Raw genomic sequence first — 10,153 nt, 5'->3', positions numbered from 1 at the left:
GATTCTCTAATCCAATGGTGTTTAAGGATGGTCCACCCATGGACCAGTTTATAACTTGCCCACCCTAGTGGGCACCTGTCATAAAGTACCAAAAAAAGTTATTATTAACACACAAATTTCATCTTAACTTTAGAGAGAAATATGAATGGGAGAGATAAATAATAGTTACGATGAGTGGTATGATAGGAAATGAATTGATGGGTGTGCAAAGAATGAGTTAGAAGAGAAAATGGGTGTCAATATATAAAAACTCTAGAGAAAGGGTGACATTTTGGCTGGAAAAATGAAAATATAATAATAGAAGGGTTAAAATAGGCATCAATGCTTTTAAAATGACAATATATATATATATATAATTAGGTTTGAAAATGCAAACTGAAATTGTATCAACTGTTATGGTTGCATTTGGGTCAATAACTTTATTTAAGTCTAATGAAAAGTTGAGAAATTTATTGAAATAAAATCAAATTAAGTATAGGTAGCTATAAACGCTTATTCATAATATAATCTGATATACTTGCAAAAATAAACTCAAAATAACTTTTATGTAGGCCATAAACTATTAATAAACACTTGCATAAGCACTTATGCAATAAGATAAACTCATAAATTCTTCTAAACTTGCCAGTGTAGAGACAAATATTTTACCGAACAAGTCAAGTGCTTTATAACTAAAGGGAATAGCTCTCACCACCCCAAGATACTCTCTTCAAACCACCTTTTTTTGTTGAACTTCCAAACATACCCTCGATCTTCTCCCCAACCCCTTACGTTCCCCTTCCTCTCCCATAACCACCCGACCCTCACCCTCAACCTCACTCTCACTTCCCCAACCAAAGTCGTTACACCACCGTCATCATCGTAAATGTTATTGTCGTCTCGAAAGTTGCAAGGAGAAGAAGACGCGCCATCGAAAGTGTTTCTAAAAGAAAGTTTATACAACTTCCGGAAACTAGTTCGAAAGCATGTAACTCACATTCCAAAAACATGCCCTTCTCCTCTCCCTTAGGTAGCCTACTAAGAGTATTTTGAAGAATAAAAAAAGTTAAGTGGTTTGGGCCTAACCCATCAGAAGCCCCCTGTTGGCCCAAGTTAAACAAAAAACAAGAGGTGGCAATCACTCACTCTTGTATAAATAGTGAAACATGTGACCAAGGACAGATCCACTTCGCAAGGGTTAGGTTTCGAGAGAGAAATCAGCAAACTACCCAAAGGTACCTCCTCTCTCAATTCGATTCCATCTTCTTCTTCTTTCTTTTCTGGTTTGTGATTTCAATCGGAATTTTCCATCGCACGCTTTTTCTTGTCAATTAATTATCCCCTCAATTGAATCGATTGGATCCCTTTTGTTAATTCTCGAAAGGATTTGTTCTTGCAGTATTTTGATTTTGATTTGTTTCAATTTGTCGTGATAATTGCAATTGGAGTTAGGGTTGTTTCTCTGTGATCAATTCCTCAGTTAATTACGCAATTTCTGTTTGTTGTGTGTTTCAGAGCTTACAAGGAATCAACAATGCCTCGCTATGATGATAAGTATGGTAACACCCGCCTCTATGTGGGTCGCTTGTCTTCCAGGACGCGTTCCCGTGATCTCGAGCGAGTCTTCAGCAGATATGGAAGGTAACTCCCCTTCTTATCACCAAAATATGCATAGATATACTCTTGGTTACTGCTCAATGCAATCTTGGGACATTGTTGTTTGCAATGCTTTGGTATCTTTTCTGTGTTTGTTCTGTCATGCCATGGTTGCTTTTGTGTATATATTGGATAGGATAGGATTGGATAGGATGAATAACTTCAATTCTATGATTACCTCCTTTTTTTCGCTGAGAGTCGCAAAGAACTTTTGTTGTAGCACATTGTTGTTCAATTTGTGTCAATTCATGTGTGGAAAACTGATTATCATTTACAATGGGCAAGAGAGATAAATTAGGGATAAGTGGGCGTGGGGTGCCGTCCATGTGTTGCGCTGGAATTTAAGGGCTAATATACAGGCTTTTCCAAGCTTCGTATTGCGCTTGGATTTATGAATTGGTTATTCGTCATGTTATTAGTGGGAACGATATCCCTTAGGTGTCTTGTTTTAACTTGAATGATCTTGTTGAAGGTTTCTGGGGTTTTGGCCAAATCTGAAGGTCTGTGGTGGGAGGGTGTCCTTGGTGGAATTGGTGCAATCCCCCTAGTATCTCCTTTGGCGATTCTTTCTGTAATGTTATTGCGTGTTTTTATGGAATTGGCAACAATCACAAACTGGTGTTTAGTTCTGTCTTTGAGGGGCGCAGTATCATGCAGTTCCAGTAGTTAAGTAATGATGGCCTTACTGTTTATGGAAACCATTTCCGCAGAGTTCGAGACGTGGATATGAAGCGTGATTATGCCTTTGTTGTAAGTTGTCACCCTTTCCCTGTCTCTGTTCTTTATTCCTTTTGGCTTCTATTTTTCCTCATGCTTTTGATTAAAGGTGGCTTCTAGTATCTGCTTGGGGGAAATCAGGTGTAAATGTTGGCAAGATTTATGTGTTGCTTTCCTGCCTTGGTCCTTACATCTTTTGAACAGGAATTTAGCGATCCTCGAGATGCTGATGATGCAAGATATAACTTGGATGGACGTGATGTTGATGGAAGTCGTCTTATTGTTGAATTTGCAAAAGGGGTAGGAATACTTCCCTTTGAGGCTTATCAGTACCAGTTTTTTATTGGTTATTTTAGTCTTATTATATCATTTATAATTAACTATCAATGTGATCTTTCCTTTGGTGCTATACTATTGGTTAATGCATGTCTGTAAAAGAGTCGAGATATTTCATTTGAAAGAGCTTACTCCATATGTTCACATTTACATGCATTGGATCTTAAAGTTACGTACAGTGACATGATCCTTGTGTTTGTGTTTGAGCGCACCAATTTTGCAAAGGCAGTATGTGTTTGTGTCACTTTTATAATCTATAAATAAACTTTTTCCTATCCTCAGTGTCTCACCAACATTGTTTACTTCAGTGATTCTTTCGATATATTGATTCTGGTTATAAACTTTTAACTGGAATTGTCCCTCGACTGATTAGAATCCTGCCTCGAATAATATTGAAATTTTGCATTTAGTTTTTTTTGCTTCACTATTAGCTTTTGTGCTATTGAACCATCCTCTTTTTATGTACTAGTTGTTTAAATTAGAGAGTAAATTACACTCCCCTTTCCCGAGTGACGCCTAAATTACTGTCCTCTCCTTCAATGTAAATAATATCACTAATCTTTCTTTAAGATAAACATGTGTTGCATTTTTGTCTATTACTGCCCTCTCCTTTAATGTAATTAATATCAGTACCCTGTATTTACGATATACAAGTGTTGCATTTTTTGTCTATTTGAGCAACCTTCTTGCATACCTCTTTTTCCTCCATTTGTTATTCTTGTGATCATGAGCATATAGTTTTGAACTCATCAACCATTAGACTATGCAAGTTGAAATGAAGGGTTTTCGTACAGTTTTGAAGTGTTGATAATATGAGTGCTATAAACAACATTATATCCACTGAAGTCCTAAAATCAATAATAAGTTGCTCAAAACTAGTTGTCTTTAACATTTAACATTTTTAGAGAAAGGAAATATATTTTGGGGGACTCAATTGTAGTTGCTTACCATCACTAAAAGGAGACGCAATAATATTTTGGGAGACTCATCAATTGACTCTTCTGTGGATGGTATTTTATTATTGTAGTGGTTGCTTGAATACTTTTCATAGTATCAATTGTTTGTGTACTCTGGCATTCCTGATCTTGTTTCGATTGTCTTTATGTGGTTTTTAATTATTCAGGTTCCCCGTGGTTCTCGTGAAGGGGGCGGGGGCCGGGACCGCGACCGGGAATATATGGGTCGTGGTCCACCTCCTGGATCTGGACGCTGCTTTAACTGTGGTATTGATGGCCACTGGGCTCGAGATTGCAAAGCTGGGGATTGGAAGAACAAGTGTTATAGATGTGGAGAGAGAGGTCATATAGAAAAGAACTGCAAGAACAGTCCCAAAAAGTTGAGGTAGGCTCCAAACTGCTGCTGCATTGTCACTTTGTTTTTAACATGGCTACTGCAATATTGCTTTCTAATGGATTTTCTGAGCTTTTATACTGATGGTTTCAATTTTACTTTTTCTGTAAGTCGACACCCTAGGAGTGATTCACGTTCACCAGTCAGGTCACGATCTCCTAGGCGTGGCAGGAGCCGGGATCGAAGTTACACCCCAGAGCGCAGCTACAGGTATAATACTGTTGGTCGTTGAGTCTAACATGTGATGCAGTTGTTATGCTGCAAGGTTTCATTTATAATTAACATTTTTTTGTTCTAGATGTCTTGTTTGCCGTTGTATCTGTTATCTTTCTGTGAATTCTTTTACTTTTTAAGCTAAACTTTGGGTGCCTTTGTGGTTGCCAGCCGATCAAGATCCCCAGTCAGAAGAGATCGAAGCCCTTTTCCTGAAGATCGATCAAGGAGTCCTCCCTCCAGGACAAGGAAGCATAGTCTATCTCCTGACCTAGACAGCCCACAGAAGAGAAGTGATGCATCTCCTCCTGGCAATGATAGGTTGGCCACAACCCGAGATGGATCTGACTACAGCGATGATGCCAGGGCGAAGAGTAGAAGCCCCGCAAGGGACCTTGATGATGATAGCCCCAAAGCTGACAATGGGCGTAGCCGCAGTGCTAGCCCTAGGGATGATGATAGGAGCCCCATTGAAGAAGATGATGACAACCACCGTCAATCTCCGTCACCTTAGAAAGTACTTCTCTTATAAATGAGCTCAGGCTGTGTTCCTGGATTTATCTTCTTTATTTATGAAACTCTGGTGTTTATTTATAGTTATGACTTTTGAAGATTGGATTTATGTATGCTATTGTATTGATTTTGTTGGTTGCGCTTACATGCGTGGAGTCTAATTTGAACTGATGTGAGTTAAGAGATATTTGCTTTAAATTCTTTGAACTCCATTATAGGCTTTATGTCTTTCTTTTCCGCTAATTAGGTTGATAATTATTTATGTTCTTCAATTTTGTCAAGGAAAAACTTAGGTAGTTATTTGGGTACTCTTTATTACGCCCAATTAAAAACTTACCTACCCACTATCTTAATATTTTTTGAGTAAAGCTATATGGCATGGGAAAATGGGCGACGAAGGTGACGACAAACTAATCAGACGGTTTAAATGAATTAAGTTGGAAAAAAACCAGAGTTGTTACATATTTTACTCACGGTGTGCAATTTGTGGATAGTTTGGGTCGTGCCACGCCCATATTTTTTAGTGTGGTTAATTACTACGCCCAATTAATACTCTTTATCACACATTGAATTGCATGTTAATTGTTGCTTTCATTTTTGTACAACTCCACGTACAAGGGTAAAATATTGTGCAGTGTACAATTAGAAATTGAGTGCATATGTTGTAAAATAGGGAAGGAGTAATCTTAAGGAAAATGTTGAGGGTGATGGTCATGACAGGGATAAAAGGGGTAAAGAGGACACTTGGAAATGCTAATGCAAAATGAATGGGTGCGGTGCGGTGGATTTCAACTCCAATGATAATATTGAAGACATTTACTTGATGATAGTTAAGGGGAAAGAAACTCGAGAATTCATAATGCTGATATAGCTTGAACAATTCTAGTTCTTTGGTCAAAAGGTCTTTTCTGAATCCAAGGTAGGAAAACTCCAAACTGCCTTCCCAACAATTTTCAATAACTTTTTTTTTTCTTCCCACGCCACACAATTCACATCAGTTTCACATTATTATAACTTTATTTCTCTGCTTTCTAGTTAGCACGATGCCTCAACAAGCAAAATGCACTAGTCAATGTCGTTATTGAGGCATGATTAGAGAAAATCTAACCAATCACTCTAGGTCGAGTGTAACCCTTTAGATATGGTGTTGGTGCTATGCTTATCGTATGTTTTTCTCCACCGGTGGTATCTAAAAGGCATTCCGACACCCAAGTCCCCAATTATATATGGTAGGTTCGGTGTAATTTGATTGTGTACCTTAATTTATTTGGTCCCTTCTCATATAGGAAGATGATGAAGTATCATGTTTAATCAACGTCGCTCAAATTCTTAGGTACAATGTGGTTCGCAACAAGATCTCTGAGCTTTAGGGTTAGGTGTCCTTCCTGCATTCGAGTTAGGCCGTCACCGAGTTAGGCTGCCACCTGCTTTGTTCGTCCTCAAGGTTGGATACCTGGACAGATTCAATTAGGAAAAACATTGGGAGAAGTGATTTGAGTCGACATTCAAGTAGAAATTTTTCTGTAGAAAGTAGGTTGACGAATCTAAGTCACATACTGTAACATAAATTCATCACTAAGTCCTAATTCAGCGATGATTGGGATGTTGGTAGCATGACGGTTGAATGTTACAGGTCATGTTTTTTACGTTGTAGTAACTCAACCTCGTTGTTCTCCTGTAGAACACAAGATGACGGGTCTAAGTTAGATGTCGCAACAAAAGTGCGTCACTAAGCCGTAAGTTGACAATGGTAGGGACATTGGAAGAGTAACAATTGAGTTTCACAGATCATGTCATTGGCTTTGTAGTAACTCAGCATAGGTATGCGGTGTTGAACCTCCTTATACGAGAACTTTAACATCCTTTCAAAAGAGATTGGTTTTAGCCGTAACCATTTCCTTTCAATCATATTATTCCGCGATTTCCAGCTCAGGTGTGTTTCCTCAGATATTCATGAGGATTGGTGAATTTTTCAAAGCAGATCAAGTGCTCAGCCAACCAGATACATGTACCAGCCCCTGACCTGGGACTATCCATTGGTAGAGGGCACACAATATGCCATGTAACTCTTTAACTCTGATTTGAATATCGATGAATTGATCAAAGCAGTTTTTATGGTGTTTGAGCAACTCATTCAGATCAAGTATGTCAGTATGTGTAAAATGTACAAGTAAGTGAATGTGAACAATAACACATTGCTATCCACCTTGACAACTATCTCATCGTCAAAGTAGCACATCATTTACCAGAAAATCCTTTCTCATTCTTTTTCATAAACAAAATTGTGTAAGGAAAACCTACTGTACAAGAGGGTATTTGTTTGCTATCATATTATAGTGCCCAGCCCGAGCTCATCCTCAAGGTCATCTCCTTCTTCAAATAACTTCAAAAACCGAGCTTGATCTTGCTCTCTCTTCTTCTTTTGCCAGTACTTATATGCACCCATCATTGCCAGGATCAGTATAGCTGAGACCAAAACAACCAGCAAGATTACAAGAGCTACATTCATTCCTTTTTTATCACGATTCCCTTCAGGCGCAGGGACAGCAACTGCATATATGAAAACAATTATTTCTGTCAAACATAAAATTGCAAAAGTAGACGGTGAAAGGGTATAGATGCATGCACACCCATTGTAGAATTATTTAGAAAACATCATGAGAGGTTAATTCAGAAATGCAATGAATTAGAACAAACTTAACTCGGGCATGTCCAGTATTTTCCAGAAAAAGGACAAAAAAAGAAACATTGAAAAGAAAGTACTTTCAGATGACAGTTAATGATAGCAAGCAATTTTGAGACCTTATCCATCTGGTGGGATGAGATATAAGGTTATATATCAGGGATAATCAGCATACAAGTTTGAAGGTTGACATAAATAAGCCAATGTATCTTCTTTACAATCAATACAGCCCAATCCTCTTTCCAACCGGTTATGGGAAAAATTCTCTCTCCCTCTCTTTGTCTCTCTCTCTCTTTCACTCACACACACAGACACATTCTTTATAATAGAAGTAAAATCATTTTCTATACATAATTTAAGCAAACAAGTCATATATGATGAGAAATTCCTATTCAATAGATGATTGAGGTTACTTGCACTTTTTTTAAAAAACTCCAACGAAATGTAAGCTAGATGTTCAAAGAATCATACATCAAGTAGAAATTAATAAGTTTTGATAAGCTTTCTAATTGTTGCAGTGGTATCATAAATTCTCCGAGTTACATTTTAGGAACAACACATCGATAGATATTAGATATCCGAATTATGTATATTTTTTCTTTCACAATTCAGATTGAAGAACTAAATCAGACAGTTATATGAGTGAAATTTTTAACAGCTTCTATTGAATATAAAACAGCCAGCAAGTGATAAAGGGAATTTTGAAAGAAAAAAGATTGCAAGGCACTCACCACCAGGAAGAGTTAAGCACTCTGGGCAGAGGAAAGTAGCATTAAATTCTTTCTCCTTGAAGAGGCTGTATTTTCCATCAGGGGCGGCAAAATCAGAAGGACACAGCTCCCACTCATCAAACACATCATCTGAAAGAATGGGGTCTTTCTCATACAATCCACATCGCTTGCACTTTTTACTAGGGAAGTCAGTCAAAGGCTGAAAAAGCACAAAGCAAAATCTCAGTAGTTGCTTCCAACAGTAACAATTGTAACAACAAATGCAAAGCCATTTGAATTCAACGACTACGCTTCAGGTTACCAAGCAAATCAAACCAAGACTGGAAAATTGAAATTACTCAAATACTTTCTTTCCTTGTAAATAACATATCCAGTACATAATGAGACGAGCCTGCCTTAAATTAGAAACAATAGTTGTTTGGCTAACTGCGTGTTTGGATCTATTGTTAAATACTTAAACCTCTAAGAATCACTTCTGGCCCCATAAAAGTTACTCATAGTAGCTTCTTTCAGAATCACTTCTCCCCAACATGAAAATCTACTAGACCTCCAAACATACACTAAAAAGGCATGTATTTCTAACTACCAATTATAGCATGCTTGAATCATCTTATCTTTCCTCAAAATCAATTCTATAACAAAGAAGCTACTGACATATGCCTTTGGGGCATTGGAATTCGAGATCACACATTCCAATGCCCCAAACGTGAAAGAGGCTTTGGACCTCTGTTGGGGTAAAAGCAAAGCACTTTCAAACTGAAAACAAAACAGACACATAAACTTCTCAATTATAGAAGGATTTCCAAAAGTGCATTTAGTCATATAGATTTCTTTCTCCGGTAAAGGGTATCGTGTGAAAACATATAGTATGAAAGAATTAATTTTTGTTAATCACAGCTTATAGACTCAATTAACATAACTAAATCTCAAGAGAGATTAATGAAAACCAACAACAGTAATAAAAACAAAACAAAAAAGGTAACAAAGATGCAATAGAAGGAGAAACCTGCCAAGACTCTTCACCCTTGAAAGTATACAAAACATGGGGTTTCTTAATATCAGGCAACACGGTTTTATTGTCCCCAGTGCATCGAAAATAGACAGATGGAGTAGCTCTTAGCCACTCATGCGTTGTAAATATCTCAAGGGAACTCAGCGTGACCACTGCAGATAACACCAAACCTGTGAAATTGACACCAAATGATAAATTCCAAAAACTTTTTATTCAACATATAATCAATCTGATAAAAATAAACACAATAAAGGTGATTGTTTGATTCTGGGAAATAACACATACCTGGAGAATTGGTGAATGAGAATATGGAGAGGATGAGGAGGATGAGGCGTGAAACCCTAGAAATCGACGCGGACATGGCAGGGGGAATTGGGTGTGTGAAGCGATGCGATTGATGAAGGAAGGATTAACATACAAGATGATTGAATTGAATTGAATTGAATTGAATTGAATTGAATTTAGGGATTTGGTAAACGACGACGTTGAATGGGGAGAGTGTGTGACCAGGTCCGGTCCAGGTCGAAGCAAGCTGGGAATCTGATTCTTGTGATCTGGTGCGTGGGTGGGCGCAATAGTCGCCCTAGTTTATGATTAAGAAAGGTAAATCCTTTCTATGGACTAGTACTTCAAATAAATTAACTCATAAGTTGTAATAAATTTCTGATGGGTTGGGTTGGGTTGTTTCAATCACCCTAAATAAATAAAATTAAAATTAACTTATTGTAAGTGATATAATAATAAATATTATTTTCTTCCTCTTGAAACCAAAAATATCAAAATATAATTATTCTACTTATCTAAACTTTGGTTATTAAGATGACCCCCCAACTTTAAATACTGAATACAAAAAGCTATGCTACATTTGATTTTGTTGTCTTGAATGGATATATTCTCTTTAGTTTAATATATTGCATTATGTATTATGTATTTAGATGATTATTGTTCTTTCAAAAAGTACAA

The 10,153-nt window shown here is 37.3% G+C and overlaps 2 protein-coding genes across 4 annotated transcripts; one reads left to right on the top strand and one right to left on the bottom strand.

Moving 5' to 3' along the window:
- Nucleotides 1-1,083: 1,083 nt before the first annotated feature.
- On the top strand, nucleotides 1,084-4,962 carry LOC130730407 (serine/arginine-rich splicing factor RS2Z32-like). Of its 3 annotated transcripts, XM_057582413.1 has the most exons (7): nucleotides 1,084-1,214; nucleotides 1,495-1,620; nucleotides 2,346-2,385; nucleotides 2,557-2,652; nucleotides 3,812-4,029; nucleotides 4,150-4,248; nucleotides 4,423-4,962. In XM_057582413.1, exons 2-7 carry the CDS (start codon nucleotides 1,514-1,516, stop codon nucleotides 4,763-4,765), a joined length of 903 nt encoding a protein of 300 aa, XP_057438396.1. In that variant the 5' UTR covers nucleotides 1,084-1,214; nucleotides 1,495-1,513; the 3' UTR covers nucleotides 4,766-4,962. The 3 variants fall into 3 exon arrangements, with proteins under 3 accessions (XP_057438396.1, XP_057438399.1, XP_057438397.1); XM_057582416.1 differs by lacking the exon at nucleotides 1,084-1,214 and having other exon boundaries at nucleotides 2,108-2,385; XM_057582414.1 differs by lacking the exon at nucleotides 1,084-1,214 and having other exon boundaries at nucleotides 2,108-2,652.
- Nucleotides 4,963-6,939: 1,977 nt separating this feature from the next.
- LOC130730408 (uncharacterized) lies at nucleotides 6,940-9,823 on the bottom strand. Its single transcript, XM_057582417.1, has 4 exons — nucleotides 9,476-9,823; nucleotides 9,185-9,360; nucleotides 8,179-8,377; nucleotides 6,940-7,314 (listed from the first exon to the last, which is right to left on the bottom strand). The coding sequence occupies exons 1-4, from the start codon at nucleotides 9,549-9,551 to the stop codon at nucleotides 7,091-7,093; spliced, it is 675 nt and encodes a 224-aa protein (XP_057438400.1). The 5' UTR covers nucleotides 9,552-9,823; the 3' UTR covers nucleotides 6,940-7,090.
- Between the last annotated feature and the right edge of the window lie 330 nt (nucleotides 9,824-10,153).

The sequence above is a fragment of the Lotus japonicus genome, chromosome 1 (genome assembly GCF_012489685.1).
Source record: "Lotus japonicus ecotype B-129 chromosome 1, LjGifu_v1.2".
In the NCBI taxonomy this organism is placed as follows: Eukaryota; Viridiplantae; Streptophyta; class Magnoliopsida; order Fabales; family Fabaceae; genus Lotus; species Lotus japonicus.
The sequence above is the reverse complement of the archived record's forward strand: the minus strand, read 5'-3'. Positions and strand labels throughout refer to the sequence as shown.

Coding starts and splice junctions, on each gene's coding strand:
- LOC130730407 (XM_057582413.1), top strand. CDS start 1,514: ATGCCTCGCTATGATGATAAGTATGGTAACACCCGCCTCTATGTGGGT. Junction 1,621..2,345: donor GTCTTCAGCAGATATGGAAG/GTAACTCCCCTT, acceptor CCATTTCCGCAG/AGTTCGAGACGTGGATATGA. Junction 2,386..2,556: donor AGCGTGATTATGCCTTTGTT/GTAAGTTGTCAC, acceptor TCTTTTGAACAG/GAATTTAGCGATCCTCGAGA.
- LOC130730408 (XM_057582417.1), bottom strand. CDS start 9,551: ATGTCCGCGTCGATTTCTAGGGTTTCACGCCTCATCCTCCTCATCCTC. Junction 9,361..9,475: donor CTCATTCACCAATTCTCCAG/GTATGTGTTATT, acceptor TCAATTTCACAG/GTTTGGTGTTATCTGCAGTG. Junction 7,315..8,178: donor GTGCTTAACTCTTCCTGGTG/GTGAGTGCCTTG, acceptor TCATATATGCAG/TTGCTGTCCCTGCGCCTGAA.